The following is an 18,372-nucleotide window of genomic DNA, read 5'->3' as shown; positions in this document are numbered from 1 at the left end:
TTATCTTGCCCTTTACTGCACAATAACATAAAATGCAATATGAGATTTAAATGATATTTTCGGCAAATAATAGAAACTTGTGCTTCCACTTATAGCATGTTTGAGATTGTGTTTGAAAAATATAACTTTTAAGTCCGAAAGCTTTATTTTTAAGTTTTGCCAAAAGTGTTTTTGCCATTTTTAGATTTAAAGTCACAAATATTTTTGAAATTTTTTATCAAACAAGCTAGCTTTTGTTTAGCACAACTTTTAGGTACTAAAGACCTTATAACCTTTTCCCGTATTTGATTAAAAAAAAAAAATTAGGTACTAAAGGTACTTTTTAAGCTTTCTAACATAATCTCAAATATGCTCTTAAAAGCTTTATTTAGAAAGTATCTTTGCATTTAAAGAGAGAGAGAGAGAGAGGGAGAGTCCTTAGGATTTACTTCCTAAAAAGGACAACTCATATAGTCCTATATGCATCTAGTCACACAAAAAAAAAAAAAATCTTCTGGCCTAACAAAATAGAAGAGTGCCAATTATAGAATGAAAAACCACGATATATATATAGTAAACGATATCGTATGTAGTATAATATTATTGTATTACTATAGAAACAACGATTTTTTTTAAAAATTTTAATTTTAATTTTTTAAAAAAAAGAACGGTTATCAATTATTAGAATTGCTAACATCTAACCGCCCTAAATTGCCTAGGCGGTTACGGTTAATGGTTTTAACTAATAATCACAAACCATAACCGCATTTTCACCCATAACCATAAGGATGAGACCGAAGAGAGAATGTGGATAAATTGGACCAAGCCATAGAGTGAAGCTTCAACTTAGAGGCAATCTATTGAAAGGACTAAGCTTCAACGTCCAATGATCATGGTAGTCTGCCCATCCCATATATGTTTTGAGGGGGTAGTCCAACTACTCCCAAGTTCAAAAAGTGGTTCGGCCACCCTCATTTAACACATTAACTGCTTCGATCAAATTTTCTAAGAGAATGATTTAATTTGTTTTTTTTTTTTCCTTATCTTTAAAAAGTGATTGATCACTTTTTAAAGCTTAGAGGATTATTTGTCAAAACTCTAAATTACAGGAGTAATTATAAAAGTTCATTTTGTTTCACTCTTAAAATAATTATAGAAATTACTCATGTGTAACTCTAAGAATGATGTGGCTTTTAAAACTACTATTTGATCAAAATTCAATAATAATCAATTATAAAGCCACTAGTGATTTTAGAAGCTATATCATTTTTTGAGTGACACAATAATGACTTCTAGCATTCTTCATAAAATATATTTGGCAATTGGCCCCTATAATTTGAGTAATGCTAGAAGAGTCTTTGTATCATTTCAAGAATGATGTGATTCTTAAAATTACCATTGAACTTGTGAATGATAATTATTAGATTTTGATCAAATGGTAATTTTAAAAGTCACCTCATTTTTTAAGAGACACAAGAATGACGAATAATGCTAGAAGTCATTCTTGTGTCACTTAAAAAATGTGGTAGTTTCTAAAATTACTATTTGATCAAAATTTAATAATAATCCGTCATAAAGTCAGTAGTGATTTTAAAAGCGACCGCATTCTAAGAATGCGAGAAAAACTTCTATAATTACTTCTGATATATTTATCCTTCGATAAAAGATATTCATTTTTACAAGGATAACAGTTCAGTGTAAAAGCGTGCCCTAGTTCTTAACACAGGTACTCCAACTCTTCGTTTTCGTATCGTAATTTTTTTCTTAATAGTTTATTCTACCAAAATCCACTATTCAATTCACATAATAAAAACTTACAAAAATAATAATAATAATAAAAATAAATTTATTTTTTATTTTTTATTTTCGGGGGGGATCTTCGATCTTATGACCGTGAATTTGTGATCGAAAACCTGATGAAAAGATTGATGTTTAAGAAGAAGGGATTTGAAATCCGTGAGTTTAGATTGGAATCTGATTTCTGAAAAATTGTGTGATTTGTTGAATTAACTGAAATATATGTTTTTATTGGTTCTTGGTGTAGATTTGGATCGTGGGTTGTTGAATTGGTTCAGTGATATACAGGGGAAAGGGGGATCTAGATTTTTGATTTGATTGAGATCAATGGCAGCTCTTGTGGCTCCTGGAGCACCTAGGTCAAAGAGTAATAGCAATAACCCATCGGAACCTCCACCCCTTAATTACAACCCTAATTCAAATCCCAATTTACTCGCCGATAATTTGAGTAATTTGAATCTCAATCGGCCACCTTCGATGCCTTCCTCTTTCGGTCAACTACCTAATTTCCCTTCATCAGCCCCGCTGCCTGGAGTTCCCAATGGTTCCCCGCCATTCTCTAGGCCTGGCCCACCACCCGGTGCGCTCGCAAGACCTACACTACCTCCATCAGGACCCCCACAATCCACATTGCCTCCCAATGTGGCCCCAGTAAGACCTACTGGGACACCCATTGGCCAGCCTTCGCCTTTTGGGTACAGAGCCACTTCTGGGGCACCTCCTCCCGGTGCTTTCCCGTCTTCAGGTTTGCCAACTGGTCCCGTTATGCTTCAGGCTCCAAGCATGCGTTCACTTCTAGGTAGTCCAGCGACTGTTGCTCCACCAGGTACTCCTTTACAACCAACACCACCATTTTCAGCACCCCCTCAAGGTGTGCCGCCACCTCCTGGTTCTTATGGGCCACCCACATGGCCAAGGCATCCCGACCAGGTAATGAATATCTTTCACAGTATATTTTGCTCATTTTTTAAAGATTAATTACCAGTAAATGCACGACTGTTTTTTGGCTCCTTCCTCTTATTTTATATTATATGCACAGAAATTTTTGTTTCAAGTGTGTGGGGAAATCAATTCATTTGTAATGAGCTGGCACTTGTTAAAGGTTTGAATAGGAGAATTGTAACACCACGTGGCAGCCTTAAAATAATCAAATACTAAGTAGGTTATTTCCTATGCAGTTTAAATATGCATATAGACACTTCTGCACCTGGACAGCGGCTTGGCTTGCTCCTATAGTTATTAGCTATCCTGATTTTCTTGTTCTTTTTTATTCTTCTAGCTAATCGTTTCCCTTGTATCCCCCTGTGTACTAAGGTTGCGCCCCTCTGCGCTTTTGATATATAAACATTACTTATAAAAAAAAAAGACAATTTTGCACTTTATCCTCTCCTGGAAAAGAAATGCTCTGTAGCTTCACTCAGACAATTGAAAAAAGTTGCATTTTACAACTTAATCCTTTTTTTCTTTTTCAATAATACGGAAATAACTGGGCACATGAATGTACTATAAGAAATCTTAATGTACAATGTCACATTTTGGGAAAGCTGCTAAGGCAACAGTTCAAATATAGTTCTTGAGTAGGTGTCTGTGAACTTGAGTGGCCACATTGACTGTTCCCCTGATAAAAATCTTTGACATGAGTGATAAGTGAACATAAGAGGAGGGAATTTCTGAAGCCGACTGTGCACATGTTTATATTGCGGGTGAACCATATCTCAGGCACTTTGTCAAATTCAGGGTACTTTTGTTGCATAAAAATGCCACACATTGATAGTAAACACATTTTCTATGTTAATGATTTATGTTACCCGTAAGAAAGAAATATTGCATGAGTATGCAATTTCCTTTCAGTCTGATCAGCACACTGGATTCTGAATTCTTGAATTGTGATAGGTGGCCCCACCTCCACCAATTCCTGGCTCTGTGCCACCACCTAGGATGTTTGGAATGCCACCACAACCTCTGCCAAATCAATCTATGACTGCCATACCTGCGCTGGGTCAAACTGGAGCCCCTGTGTCAGGGAGACCGAAGATTGATCCCAATCAAATTCCACATCCCATTCCAAGTTCCTCTCCAATGTTGTATGAAACGCGTCAGGGCAATCAGGCCAATCCCCCTCCGGTATCTCTTTTTCATATTTTATTTTTAAGTTGAAGAGAAGTTTTTGATTTGATTTAAAATTTTGTACATTAAGCTATATTATCTTGTTACCTTTTTTCTTTTAAATTGTGTGTTCTGAGAATTCACTTCTATTGTCATTGTTTATTTAGATGCTGCAAAGTAATTTCATTGACATGTATGTTTTTTGTTGTTTGCTAACGCTGTCCTGGTACTTTTGTCAAGCCTGCTACAAGTGATTATATTGTCAGAGACACAGGGAATTGCAGTCCACGCTACATGAGGTGCACCATCAGTCAGGTCATGGTCAAGAATATAACAAGCATTGGTTGACAGTAGTCTTTATAATGATTTTGCTAACTCTTTGGCCAACGTTTCACAGTTCTTTACTGTTAATATCTTATGATGATATGACAGATTCCGTGCACTGCTGACCTTTTGACAACATCGGGGATGCAGTTAGCCTTGTTGGTCCAACCTTTGGCCCTTCCTCATCCATCTGAGGAACCCATCCAAGTAATGCATGATTTCTTTCTTCTCTAATCCTTGCATACTACCCTTTTGGTCATTATAAATTTATGTAATTAGTCGATTGTCATGAATTCAGATCTGAAGCCTTGAACTGTAGTAATTGGACTTGATTCAGAGGAAAGAACCTGATTCCTGTAAAGAAAAAACTACCCAGCTGTTTTGTTCTTGGTTGTGTTGAAATTTCATTTACGGATTAATATATGTGAGTCTATATTGTGGGAAAAGGTCGTTTTACATAGTGGTATAAGGATGCCATCATTGCTGCCACATAAAGCTTAATTATTATCCCTTTTAATATCAGATAAATGTATAGGTTATGTATCTAAATAATGCCATCCATTTCCTGGAAGAAAAAAGGTTTCTGTCAACCATTTTTTTTTTTTAAATAAAAATAAAAACTTATTTGCAATTTCTTGAAATAGAGAGGCTTTAGTGACTTTTTATGAATGGCCGGAATTGGTTCCTTTTTTTTTTTTTTTTTTTTTTTTATAACTAATAATCCAATCTTATTAAAAGCGTAAGACGCCCCTAATTGGCTCCTTACTTGTGGTATATGAGTTATTCAAAAAAGAAAAAAAAAAGATTTGGAAGGATAAAAGATGCTGGCATTGCATTTTGGATTGAGCATGGGTACAATTAAAATTTGTCTTTTTTGTATGTTGTTTGGAAATCGGATGAGGAAAAACTGGTTTTAATGGAGAGTGTTCTTGTGCTTGCAAGTTTTGGATAGAATCATAGAATAAGGTATTTGTCTAGCAAATAAAAGATTTTTTTAATGATCAAATAAATGAAGTTTGTATGAGATATACGAAGTGAAAACACCTAAAATAAAAGCTATAGCATATCCCTACTAACTACAATAAGAACTCCTTGTGTTTTTAAAAAATCCTTTTTGTGTTCTAACCATCATGAGAAGGAAAAAAAAATTGCATTTAAGTTGATTTTTTTTTTTTCTTGTTGGATTTGTCAAGGTTTAATTTAGAGAATTTCATATAGTTAATTTGCATGATGTTATTTAACTGTTTCCTAGGGGCTTTTTGGCCGCGTAGTATCCATGCCTCCTTTGTGTATTTTCTTCTTTTGAAATTTTTACGTGAACACAGGGTTTGATTTCCCTGTTCTTTTCTTAAAATAACTATTATGAAAAAAAAGTTCATTGTTAATTCCAAAAGAAAATGGTAGAAGATCAATAATATAGTTGTTTAATGTGAGGGATTGCATAACAATTGAAACAATTTGAATCTTTAGTGAGCTACTAAGTAGAGAAGATATAATCGAATTATTGAATTAAAGTTCATGAAGTTTTTACTTTTTGTACTTAATGACGTGTTTTCTGATTTCTTGGATTAATTGAAGACTCATTAGGTCCTTGTGGATAACTGAATTATGAGGGGAGATGATGACCTGGCTAGCCCTTTGTAGGTGTGTTTCTTTTTGGGAGTGAGCTCTGATGCTTGCTCAAAGAGGAGCTCATTTCTTTAAGTTTTTTGATTGAGAAACTCCTTTAGTATTTATTTTCAGGTTGTTTTCACTGTATGCTTGTACCTTGCTCATTTTCACGTAACATTCTCATTTTCTAGTTCTATAAGTTCCCCCTTTTATACAAGATTTAATATATCAAGCAAAATTTGGGAGTCAGCCCTGGCTCTTTGGTAGCTTTGAAACCCTGCCATTATATTCTCAAACTTTTCTTTGGGATGAGTTCAAACAAAGTATTGCTTCTACATCTTAATCAAGAAAACAATTGAACTGTATCCATTTTTCATATCAGTTTGTGATGTGTTTTTGTTACTCTAGGTTGTAGATTTTGGGGAAAGTGGTCCTGTTCGATGTTCTCGCTGCAAAGGCTACATAAACCCTTTCATGAAGTTCATTGATCAGGGAAGGCAGTTCATCTGTAACTTATGTGGTCAGTATAAACCGTTTCTGTATTTTTGTGTTATTTATCTAGTGATTGTTAGCTTGTTTGTTTGTTGTGGATATTGGACGCCCGCTCTCCAATTTAAGCATAGATAAAATGTTACGTAATGTGTATTACACATGTATCACAGTTGTCAAGATTTTAGAATCGTTTTTTCATATCCTGCTGCACCAAGCTGGTCATAGGATAGGTATAGGAAATAGCTCCTATATTTTAAACAAATCTAGGTATTCATTGGCATCAATAGCTTGTTGATTTGACTCTATTAATATAAGTTGGGGACTTTAAATTTCTTCTTCAGGGTATACTGATGAGACTCCCTGTGACTACCACTGCAACCTTGGTCCAGATGGTAGGCGTAGAGATGCTGATGAAAGGCCTGAGCTGTGTAGAGGAACAGTTGAATTTGTTGCTACTAAGGAATACATGGTTAGTTAATTCATAAGATCTGCTATGTAAAACTAATTTTGTTTTCCCTTCTGACTAGTTTTGTTCTGTTTGATGTGAGATCTAGGAAGTTCCCTTGCAATAATTAGCTTGTTGGGTGCTCACTATCACAGAACATGTCATGTCTGTGTAGTTTGTGGCTGAACAGCTTTGCAACACCCATGGATAATATTTTTGGTGGTGTGTAACTGAAAAAGTTTTGTTAATGCATTTCATAACTTATCACAAAAAAGGAAAAGTATGTGAATGAATAATTTTTTCTTTTGCTGCTTGTTCTTTATATATAACCTAATGTTTCTTAATAAAGTTACACATTTTTTGGTCACCCAAACAGCATCTTATCTCACACAAATGATATGAATGTTTTGTTCTATCATAGGCTGTGACCTGAGAGTAGTTCAATAAAATATAGTTGTAAAGTAACTGAATATAATATAGTTGTGAAATGATTCCTTTGTTCGCAGTCTCATCCACAGTTGTTTCTCCTGTTATTGTTTTCTCTGGGTTGCCAGACCAAGTAAATTTTGATTCAATTGCCTTATTTCAGGTGCGTGATCCCATGCCAGCTGTTTATTTCTTCCTCATCGATGTATCTATGAATGCCATACAAACTGGTGCAACTGCTGCAGCTTGCAGTGCAATCAGTCAAGTTATTTCTGATCTTCCTGTAAGTTTATGCCTATTTACAAAAAAATACTCTTTATTGGTTTTTTCCTGAAAGTTTTGACTGATGCATTCGTGGTTGTATTATTGCAGGAAGGCCCTCAGACAATGGTTGGAATTGCAACATTTGACTCCACTATCCATTTTTACAATTTGAAACGTGCACTTCAGCAGGTTACAGTTAGTTGCAATAATTTTGCCTTCATAAAAAATTTTAAGAACTTTATTCACATTAAAATTTAAGATATCAATTATTTTTGGGTCATAAGAATATGCATGAACTTAACAAAAAATAAAAATAAATGCTTGTACTAATTTTTTTGGGATGAATGTGGGATAATTAATTTAATAAGTATTGAATTTTATAACTTATCAAAAAAATAAGTATTGAATTTTATTAAAATGCAAAGGGAAATTCATAGATATCCTGCTTCTTGTTGTGGCTGCAGCTGCAATGAAACATTATGTGCATCATCTTCTGTATGCTTGTTGATCCTGGTCTATGAATGAAGTTTTTTTTTTTTTTGGTTGAATCCTGTTTGGTCATTTTGTATAATTAAAATTGTGGATAAATTTTGCCTTAGAGTTGGAAGGGCCATATATGGCATGGCTGACTCAGAGCCGAAATTATAAATACTGTTAAAGACGGATTTAAAATTTTGAAGATTCATCCTCTGTTGGGATAGGCTGTTGGTCTGAAGGTTAAAGGCCCGTTAGGGCTTATAGATCCACAACAGTTATTATTGTTGAAGAAAGTATCACTAATGGTGCTAGTATTATTGATAATATGTGTGTTTCTTGATGTGTTTGCATGCGTTTGTAGTGTAAGTAGGGACGGATTTGGGGAGTTGCCTTTGAAGACCTTTTTCCTGATTTATTTTGAGATACAATAAATAGGGGGCTGCAGTAGCAGATTACGTGCAGCTTGTCAAAAGTGCCGTTCCTTGGTACTCTACTTTTTTCATAGTTTCTTTGATTTGTTGTATGTTGTGCTGGTTACTAGGATGGAGACACAGAGTTTGGGATGGGCTTTGTCAAAAAGCAAGAGATTTGATGTATATTCATTTTGTTGGGTTTTGAAAGGAGATTGCTGGTTTAGTTTCCTTGGCGTTCCATTTGGAGGGTGAAAGTTCCAGCAAAGGTGGTTTTCTTGGTTTGGATAATGGCTCACACTATTTTAAATGTGGTTAATTTTAGAAAGACGAAGATGATAATAATTGAGTGGTGTTGCATTGTGCATAGCAATTGAGTGACAAGATGGTTGGTCATCGTCTTTCTTCATGGTGCAGTTGCTAGGGAGTTCCAGTCAATGGTTCTCTTAGGTTGGGATTTCTTGGGTTATGCAAGAGTTGGTGGTGGTGTTATTGTGGTGTTGGCAAAATTGTTTTAGCGTGCCTTCGAGTTGTATTATTTGGAACGCCATTCGACATTGTCTCATATGGTGTATTTGGAGGGAAATGAATGCTCGTACTTTTGAAGGTTGTGAGCACCCAATGATGGGATTGAAGTCTTTATTTCTCAGTTCTCTTTTCAAATGCATGAGGGCCATAGGGGTTTTCACTTCACCATCTTTGATGGAGTTTGGATTTTTGTAATTATAGATCTAGCCGTTCATTTTGTTTATTTTTCTCTTGCGTATCTCTGGTTTATTTGTCTTGAATAAGTTTTTCTTACTAGTCAAAAACAGAACCAAACATCGGAAAATGTTTTTCGGCTATTTTCCGCTGTTTGTTTGCTGAAAACATTTTATGCCAAAACAATTAGGGCATAAGTTGTTTTGTTGTAACATTGTAACTCTAGGTAGCTCTGACTTGTAGTTTTACCGTCAATCGTTTGGAAATGTTTCACACTGATTTCACTCTTCAACATATGTTTGCAGCCATTAATGCTCATTGTTCCTGATGCACAAGATGTTTATACTCCTCTTCAAACTGATGTTGTTGTTCAGCTTTCTGAGGTTAGTTTAAACTATGAATTTTTTTCTCTTTCGATATTTTTGTGGTTCTGCTAAGAAGTTGATCTCTAGCAAGTTCATTTAATTTTTTTTGTCAATTTAATGAATTTCCAAATTCCATTTTTTTATATCTAGTTGTTTATTTTGCATATTTAGTGCCGACAACATTTAGAGCTATTGCTGGAAAGCATTCCAACCATGTTTCAGAATAACAGAACTGCTGAATCAGCCTTTGGCGCTGCAGTCCAGGTATGTCCTTTAATACAAGGCAATTCTTTCCATTCATGGTGCATGATCTATGCCTTTTCAATTTATAGTATCAAACTATATTGAACATGCTTGGGAATTGTATCATGATTATGAAACCCACTTTTGGCTTTGAGTGGCCATGATTAATGTAGTCAACGTGCCTTCTTGTAAATCATTCTTCATCACATGAATACATGATGATAAGATGAAGCATACACATCCATTGCAATTTGGCATTTTATAAGGTTCTTTATGAAATAAAAGTTACATGTTCCCAAACTTAGGACATAATGAGCTCAGGTGCTGAACATGGCATTCGAAAGAACAACATATGATTAGTGTCTTTGCTAGATCTGAACCTTGTTGCTTTTATTTTATTATATTCTGGTATCAGTGAGCGAAAGTAAAATACTTCTTCCTGCTGTTATCATACGTCGGCATATTCTAACTTCAACTATTGTATGGTATACTGACACATATGTATTTACATTGACAGATATTTGACTGTTGTGCATTACACGTTTTAGAAGTCATAGAAAGAAAGATATTTGGTTATTGCATGTTACAACAGTTTTAAGTTTTTGTTTCCATTCAGGCTGCTTTCTTGGCAATAAAGAGTAGCGGGGGAAAGCTTTTGGTATTTCAATCAGGTAAGCTCATAATTTTCTATACAATAATATTTGTCTTATTGGCCTGTTACAATATAAGATTTGTTACATACTTGTTTATGTTCGTGAATGCAGTCATTTATGTGGTGTCCCTCCTGCAGTTTTCTTCTTCAAGAAGTCTGTAGAAGATTACACAAAAAAACAACAAAAAACACCATCTGTTGTTTCTAGTTTGATTTATGTGCCTGTGATGCTTGTGACCTTCTGATGTTGCAGTTGCCTCCAACACAGATGCAAATTTAGGGGATATGTGTACAATCATCACTAATTATGATGCAATTGGTTGCGTTTACAGCCAAGTCACTTAGGAAATCTGATCCCGAAGATGTTAGGAAATTTAACAGTCAATAGGGATTTAATATTGAAAATGAAATTGGAAGAGGGATGACTTTTTTTTTTTGAAAAGTAATCGTTTGACAACTTTTTCTAGTCTCCAGTTCAATTTCCAGGTTTCTTAGGGCCGGCCATCATCCCAGCAAGAGAATTGTATTTTCTAAACTAACCCGAGCCAATCCAAATTGATATTGGGAGAGATCTGCTATAGAACAAATACATGTCATAGATCTATAATTCAAATTAGGTTGATCATTGTATGAACTGCGTAAAGCTACTTATGCTTTTAGTGTATTTGACGCCGGCTCCTGATCCCCAACTAGAAAGAAGCCCAAACTCAGTGCTTTAGCTCGTAGTGGTGTCCTAGGTAGTGTCCTTGTGTAGGGATGATTTTAGAATATAAGGTACGAGCAATTTGGGACTTTACAGATAATGCTCATGGTTTTGTTAGGCATGTCTCAGTTGGAGTTGTGAGAGGGAAGAGAGTCAAAATTTCATGCATAGCTGATCCTACGTGTGAGTTCTTGGTAGAACTCAGACACTATGGTTAAAGAAAATGGCGAGCCTGGATGTGAGGCTTGAGTTTCTTGAGTAATACAAATGGGCTTGTATTCTAATTCAATGGTTGAGTATCTAAGCAGTTGTTTGAACAAAGTATAAGATTAGATGTTTTGCAGTGTTAAAAAATATCATTTAATGGGATTAATAATGGATGTATAATATGGAGGTACAGAAGTCGATACACTTACTAAGAATTTCTTTGCATTTTGATGGGTCAGCATTAACGTCAGTACTGGTATATTTTTGTTGCTATCACTTTCAATGTTCTCTCCACTAGAACTTTGATTGGTACTGTCACTTATACAGTTTAATTCCTGCCAATGATTTAGTAGTTATCTTCAAGTGGACTGCCATAGCTATGAAAGCAGGAAACATCCTCATCATTAATTACTGGTAGCTGTCAAACTTTAAATTACTGGTTCTTTTCATATACAATGATTGTAGCACATATTAACTGTTTTCAAAAATTCTGTCTACATATACAACCTTCAATGTTATGTGTCTGCTAATGTAGGATATATTGTTGCAAATGAATTTGGAAACTGCCCCCTGGGTGGTACAGAATTCCTTCCTAATTTCATGAGAGTTTTGCAGTTTAGGATTTTAGCATGAGATGCGAATGTGAAGAAGGGGAATCTTGTGGGGCTAATGGAAATTTTTTCTGGTCTCGTGAAATTATTAAATTAAACCTGCCTCATGGCTGCTTGAGTTGATACCTTTTTTCTCTGTACTGCTAAATGTACAGAGCCAAGAACATAAAATGTCAAGTATGTTGATATCAGAATCATCAAGGTGTTTTAATAATCTACAAGTTCTAACAATGACTGGAGTTGTTTCTGTGGTGTTTGTCTTTTAATTGTATGTCATCTTGCAGCTAATTTATTAGAAGCTCCAGCTTTATAGATTTGGCTAGCATTTCAATACCTTCTTTTTTTTATAAGTAATTCAATCTTATTAGAAGGCATAGAGGGGTGCAACCCAAGTACAAAGGGAGTATACAAGAGAGACACCCAACTAGGAAGAAAAGAACACAAATCTAGTAACTCTAGGAAATTAGAAAAAAAGCTAGCATTTTACTTCTTACTTCTGTTCCGTATATTGTGTTGTTCTTCACAAGTCTTAGAGCTTTTAACTTGCTATTCGAAGCCATTTTTGTATAGCTTGGTCATTTTCTTTCACAGGAACCTTTGGTTCCCTTGAAATCCATAAAGATGTACTAAAAAGTTTATAGCATCATAGGATGCTGATGGTTGTATTATATTTTCTGCAGTCTTGCCATCAACTGGCATTGGATCACTTTCTGCTAGAGAGGCTGAGGGACGAGCTAATATATCTGCGGGGGAGAAGGTATTAGTATCTTATATGTATCTTTTGTCTTGCCATCTGTGCGTTCTTTCGATAAATGCTACTGTTCTTGCTTTTGCTGTGTGGTATTGTCTGTCAGTAAAATAAGATCACTGTTCCCCCAGACCCCAAATGAAAGAGAATCAATTAATATTGACTGCTTGTAAAGTCGTTCTTACCAATGGTTGGTTGGTTCATTATATGTACTATTCTTTTATTTTCTCTTTCATCTAATGAACCATTCACTTTGTTTTCTATTTCATCTCTGTGTTTGTTCATTAGATGTAAAACTATTGTTATTCGTAGTGTGTAAGTGCTAGTGTTAATCAGTACAAGAGGGTAATTTAGTGTTGTGCTTTTGAATTGAATATTTTTCCCCACTGGATTTCAGGAGGCCCAAAAATTACTCCAACCAGCAGACAAAACTTTAAAGACGATGGCAATTCAATTTGCTAAGTATCAGGTCAACTTTAATTTCTTCTCAATTAACTGTGATAAGGATTCTGATAATAAATTATGCCAACTGACACTCGTCTGTGAAGATATCAGCAAGTGAGCATATTTTATTTGGGCTAATTGTTATTATCATGATATTTCCAGGTCTGTGTTGATGTATTTATTACGACCCAGACATATGTGGACATTGCTTCTATCTCTGTTGTCCCAAGAACAACTGGAGGACAGGTATCAATGAATCTCTGGTCCCTGGTTAGGCTTCATTTGTTCATGCTTATTAGAGGGTGCTTTTTGTTTTTTGTTTGACAAAGTGTTTTGATGTGATATAAAGGTGAAAATAGTTTTGCATGTTTTGTGTTTTGGGTTGTTTGTTAATATTTTGTTTTTGAAAAGAGAAAACAAAAGGGAGAAGGAAAAAGTGATATCAAACAAAGCTAGTTTTTCTTGTGTATTGGCTGTTTCATGATTCAATTTTGAATGTCTTCCACTTTCTTCCAGGTTTACTATTACTACCCATTCTCAGCTCTTTCTGATTCTGCAAAGCTTTACAATGATCTTAGATGGAATGTCACAAGGCCCCAAGGTTTTGAGGCAGTGATGCGTGTGAGATGCAGCCAGGTAGTCTTTTTGATGCACTGACGTTTCTTTTTATGTAAGCTTCTATATTCTTGATATTTGTCCTACTCTAGTGAGTTGATATTGTTTCCGTCATTTATAGGGTATTCAAGTTCAAGAATACCGTGGAAACATTTACAAACACAACCCAACAGATGTTGACCTACCTGGGGTTTGTATATCTACACAAAGTTTGATTTTCATTGTGTTATTATTACATGTCATTCATTTTTATTTTCCACAAAAAGTTTGATGTTACATAATTTACAGATCATGTTGACCTGCATTAATAACACTGAAATTTTGAAGTTTTTGATCATTGTGTAGGAATTTTATTGAAAGATATTCGCGTTTTATCTTTGAACTGTATAGGCTTGATTTATCCTCTAGAGATGATTATGTAACTGGTTTTCTTAATTTGAATTCCAGCATCAGACTAAATTCAAAATCGTTCTCTTCGTTTTGCATTTGGCCTGTTGGTATATTTTCAGTTTTTTTTTATTGTGGGTGCTTCTTGTTTGAGGCAGATTCTGTAGTTTTTTTTACCATGTTTTCTTTAAGCCTAACACATCTTTCTGCTTTGCAGATTGACTGTGACAAAACTATAATGGTAACCTTAAAACACGATGATAAGTTGCAGGATGGCTCAGAATGTGCTTTTCAGGTACAAGTAAATCTCTGAAGTGGTGTTTGTAATGATCCCCATTTTTTTTTTTTTTTTATGAAGGCGTTTGTCTTATCTTTTAATGAGGGAAAGTAAAATGTTGTCGTTAGTAGTTTTACTAATATTAGTGTTATTTATTTATTTATGCATTTGTTTATTTTGTGTAGTGTGCCCTTCTTTACACCACTGTGTATGGCCAAAGAAGAATTCGACTTACGACTTTATCTCTCCCTTGCACCAGTATGCTAAGTAATCTATTCCTCTCGGCTGACTTGGACACTCAATTTGCTTGTTTCTTGAAAGAAGGTATTAGATCCTGTTTGCTGCTATGCATTTTCATTGGTTTTGTAAAAATCCTTTTGATATCCATAGCAACAGATTTATAGAATGTTCTTGCCTACTCTAGGGGTTCTTACATTGCACTGCCTCGTTGCTAGCGTTGTTTTACATCTTAACAGAAGCACTATGATTCATGGTTTCATTATTATCTTTTTGATTTACTAATTTTATACGACAGAATACTATTAACAGTTATTTTAATTTGGCTATTGTAGCGGCACATAAAATTCCATCCTCTCCACAATTGCAAGTCCGGGAACAAGTGACAAATCTTTGTTTCAGTGTTCTGCTTTCTTATCGTAAATTGAATGCTACAGTATCATCGTCTGGAAATCTGATTCTTCCTGAGGCACTCAAGCTGCTGCCTCTATACACCCTTGGTATTTTCCTTTCTGCTAGTATGTTAATTCCAAGTTATAGGAATGTATTAAGTTTAAGCTGCCACATTTTAGTAAAACTGTGTACAACTAACATTTTTGTGCTTTAGAGTGTACGCTATTACCTTTTCTTTGTTACGCGAGATATACTTTTCTGTCCATGGTTGTAGAAATGCCATTCATGAACACAAAGGCTCTCTCTCTCTCTCTCTCATGTCATGGTTTTTATTCTTTTTCCTTCTTTTTTATTCTTTTGCCTTCCTTATTAAATTATTGCTGGTTGAGTCTCATACATTTGAGAAGTGCATGTATATTTATATTTTTTAAATGGTAAGTCCTGATAAATATGGTTGTTATCAAACATGTTGCTTCTGTTGGGAAATTTGGAACCGCAGATAATATTTGATGTCAGTGATATTTTTAGATTTACTATTGTAGATTGGTTTATAAATCTTGTTCTCTTGTTTCTTTTCAGCATTAATGAAAGGTATGGGACTGCGAAATGATGGGAGAATAGATGATCGGTCTATTTGGATCAATTATGTTTCCTACCTTTCTACTCCTTTGGCAATTTCACTGGTGTATCCGAGGATGGTGGCTATCCACAACCTTAGTCCAAAGGTGTGAATATTCCACTTAAAGTTATGTGATAGTTTTTCTAACATGCTTTTAAAACCACCCGGTAACTTTCTCTTAATTGACAGGATGGGGATGAATCACTTGTTCCTCCTATGATTCCGCTTTCCAGTGAGCATGTTAATGACGAGGGAATTTTTCTTCTCGAGAATGGTGAGGACTGTTTGATCTATATTGGGGACTCGGTGGATTCAAGTATCTTGCAACAACTGTTTGGCATCTCCTCACCTAATGAAATTCCTACTCAGGTACTTTTTGTCTGATCCTTTCAGACTATGTAATTTTTGCCTTATACATGGGAACAGCGTGTGTCTGAATCAGAATTGGTATTAAGCAAGGAAACTCAATTATTGTGGCATAATTATCTGCAAAAAAATCTTGAAAGGCTGGATGACTTTGTGCCGCTTTATCTTGAAACGTTGTTTTTCCTTTTTCAATAAATGATGTGGGAATCTGGACCCTAGTGAACAAGCCCTTGACGCATGAAAGGAATGCAAATCTAAAAGTATGTTATATGCTTCGAAATAATTATAAAGGGGTGCATCTAATTTTGGTTTTCACATTAAAGGCAACACAGGAAAGGGCGCTCATAAAATGCGTGGAGGCTCAATTCAATATATTTTATTTCAAACATCTTTTGATATTGCTGTTTGTTGCTTATGGTCCTTAGATCAAGTGGCATTAGCTCCCCAAGCAAACAAGTTTAGAGTGAGGTCTTGGGTGAGTGAATTTTGTTTGCCTATCGAGGAAAAAAAAAAGAACAGAAAAGAAAAGAGGTTCCCTTGGTGTCTGGGGTGATCTTGGTGTTGTGTTGCAAAAAATAAGAGGTGTATCAGTGATGTGCATCTTCAGAATTCTTTTGCTGGCATACATTTCCAGCCGTGCAACTTGGCTTTTTTAACTTATGATTTTGTGCTTTCAGTTTGTGCTGCAGCAATATGACAATCCACTATCGCAGAAACTAAATGATTTGGTAAATGAGATACGGCGCCAAAGATGTTCCTACCTTCGGTATGACTGAAATTGTTTGTTACTTTTTCTTGTTTTTAAGAGAAATCTTTACAGCATCTTTGGCTTATTTAGCTACTTTAATTTATGATGTTTTTATTTAATGCAATTGCTGATAATCTTTGTGATGCTTTTTGCAGCTTAAGATTGTGTAAGAAAGGAGATCCATCAGGTCAGTGCTTGTTGAAAACCATTGAGGCAAACTAGGAAATCTAACTAATTGTACCTGCTAATCAACTACTAAGTCTACTATATATAAAGATAACTCAAAACAGTATTAAATTTTCTACATGTAGCTTACGTTGCCCAATATATAGTCTCATTCAGCAGATTCAGTTAATTTCTTTTATAATTGGTAAAGGAGATTTACTGGTATTTGGATGTCCCATCATGAAAGATGGAGCTGTTTTATGATTTCAGATTGGACCATCATGTGTGTTAGTTTTTAAAGCAGTAGCCAAATTTAATTCATCATAACAGTTGATTAAGACAAGGCCTTGTAAAATTGTAAGGAGAAAGGAACAGTTATTGCATTAGAACAACCCTTTCACGTAACAAAGTTGAACTTTACAGTTTGCTAGACAACATAAATATTTCCCTTGAATGTAAAGGTCGTTAAATAGTATCCTTAGATTAGGTAGAGTTATATTGTAGTTTATTTCAGCTTATATCTCTATAAAATAGAAGAAGAAAAAAAAGTTTTTTCTTTTTCAAGTGACCTCCGCTCTTAACACAGCAATATTGTCATTTTAGTGTTCTTGGAAGTAATTGCATTTTCCCCTTAAATATTTGAGTCCAGAAATCTGTGGAGACTGGAAAATTGTATCAACTAGTAGGGCTAATGTTCCTATATTAGTGTGTTTGTTTACACGCTTCCAGATTGCTATTCATTGCATGCATTCATCCTTCTCAAGCACTAGGGCTCAATGTTTAATTTGAATATGTTGATATTTGTTGCATGGGATTGCATCACCGTTTGTAGTACATGCATATTCCCGTTCTTGGACTGTCGAATGAGACGCAGATGGGGATTATTATCTTAATTTGATCATATGGACAAATTATTGTAGCTTGTTTTGTTGTGATTGAATGCAGTAGAGAAATCTCTCATTGATGAAATTGTTTCATATATTTTTTTGATTATTTTTATTGCTCAAAAGCTTTTTACCATGTCTTGTCCCCAGGAGCATTGTTCTTCTCTTATTTGGTAGAAGATAAAAATCCAAGCGGCCCTTCCTATGCTGATTTTCTAGTCCGTGCCCACCAGGAAATCAAAATGAAAATGTCTTCTTCATAATTTTTATGCTTCTTCAGTATGATATACAAGTTTTGATAGCAAACAGAGCTTGAGCTTTGCTGCAAGAGGTTTGTTAGAATAGGCTATATTCAGTGGACAATGGTGCTAGTAATACAAAGCTTTCAATTTTTTTTCTCGAAGTTCAATGCTTTCGTTAGAACAAGCAACAGACAAGCACGCTAGCCTAGCAATTGAAAAATTTTGGATAATAAGAAGCATTAGAAGCTTATACCCCAGAAATTGTCGGAGACAATGATGCTAGTAAATACAAAGCTTTAATTTAATTTAATTTAAAAAAAATTTGTCTTCTTCGCTCAAAGCTTTAATTTATTTGTGTTTTGATTGTGTTGTCTCTGAGAGGGAGAAGGTGAAAGAGAATGTATGAACGTTTTTGTTTAGGATGATCTAAACC

The 18,372-nt window shown here is 34.9% G+C and overlaps 1 protein-coding gene across 2 annotated transcripts; it reads left to right on the top strand.

Moving 5' to 3' along the window:
• The first annotated feature begins 1,643 nt into the window (after nt 1-1,643).
• Nucleotides 1,644-18,106, top strand: LOC132181818 (protein transport protein SEC24 C-like). 2 transcript variants are annotated; one of them, XM_059595052.1, is made up of 25 exons: nt 1,644-1,705; nt 2,024-2,706; nt 3,670-3,900; nt 4,123-4,197; nt 4,315-4,413; nt 6,226-6,337; nt 6,651-6,778; nt 7,344-7,463; nt 7,553-7,633; nt 9,339-9,416; nt 9,570-9,662; nt 10,258-10,312; nt 12,495-12,571; nt 12,960-13,031; nt 13,169-13,252; nt 13,523-13,642; nt 13,743-13,811; nt 14,226-14,303; nt 14,471-14,609; nt 14,858-15,022; nt 15,495-15,640; nt 15,724-15,903; nt 16,578-16,666; nt 16,804-16,835; nt 17,848-18,106. In XM_059595052.1, the coding sequence occupies exons 2-25, from the start codon at nt 2,104-2,106 to the stop codon at nt 17,958-17,960; spliced, it is 3,039 nt and encodes a 1,012-aa protein (XP_059451035.1). In that variant the 5' UTR covers nt 1,644-1,705; nt 2,024-2,103; the 3' UTR covers nt 17,961-18,106. The 2 variants fall into 2 exon arrangements, with proteins under 2 accessions (XP_059451035.1, XP_059451034.1); XM_059595051.1 differs by lacking the exon at nt 1,644-1,705 and adding an exon at nt 1,844-1,935.
• The last annotated feature ends 266 nt before the right edge of the window (nt 18,107-18,372 follow it).

The sequence above is a fragment of the Corylus avellana genome, chromosome ca1 (genome assembly GCF_901000735.1).
Source record: "Corylus avellana chromosome ca1, CavTom2PMs-1.0".
Taxonomy (NCBI): domain Eukaryota; kingdom Viridiplantae; phylum Streptophyta; class Magnoliopsida; order Fagales; family Betulaceae; genus Corylus; species Corylus avellana.
Note: the sequence above shows the minus strand (reverse complement) of the source record. Positions and strands in the feature narration are given on the sequence as shown.

Coding starts and splice junctions, on each gene's coding strand:
- LOC132181818 (XM_059595052.1), top strand. CDS start 2,104: ATGGCAGCTCTTGTGGCTCCTGGAGCACCTAGGTCAAAGAGTAATAGC. Junction 13,643..13,742: donor TGCGTGTGAGATGCAGCCAG/GTAGTCTTTTTG, acceptor CGTCATTTATAG/GGTATTCAAGTTCAAGAATA. Junction 16,667..16,803: donor CAAAGATGTTCCTACCTTCG/GTATGACTGAAA, acceptor TGCTTTTTGCAG/CTTAAGATTGTGTAAGAAAG.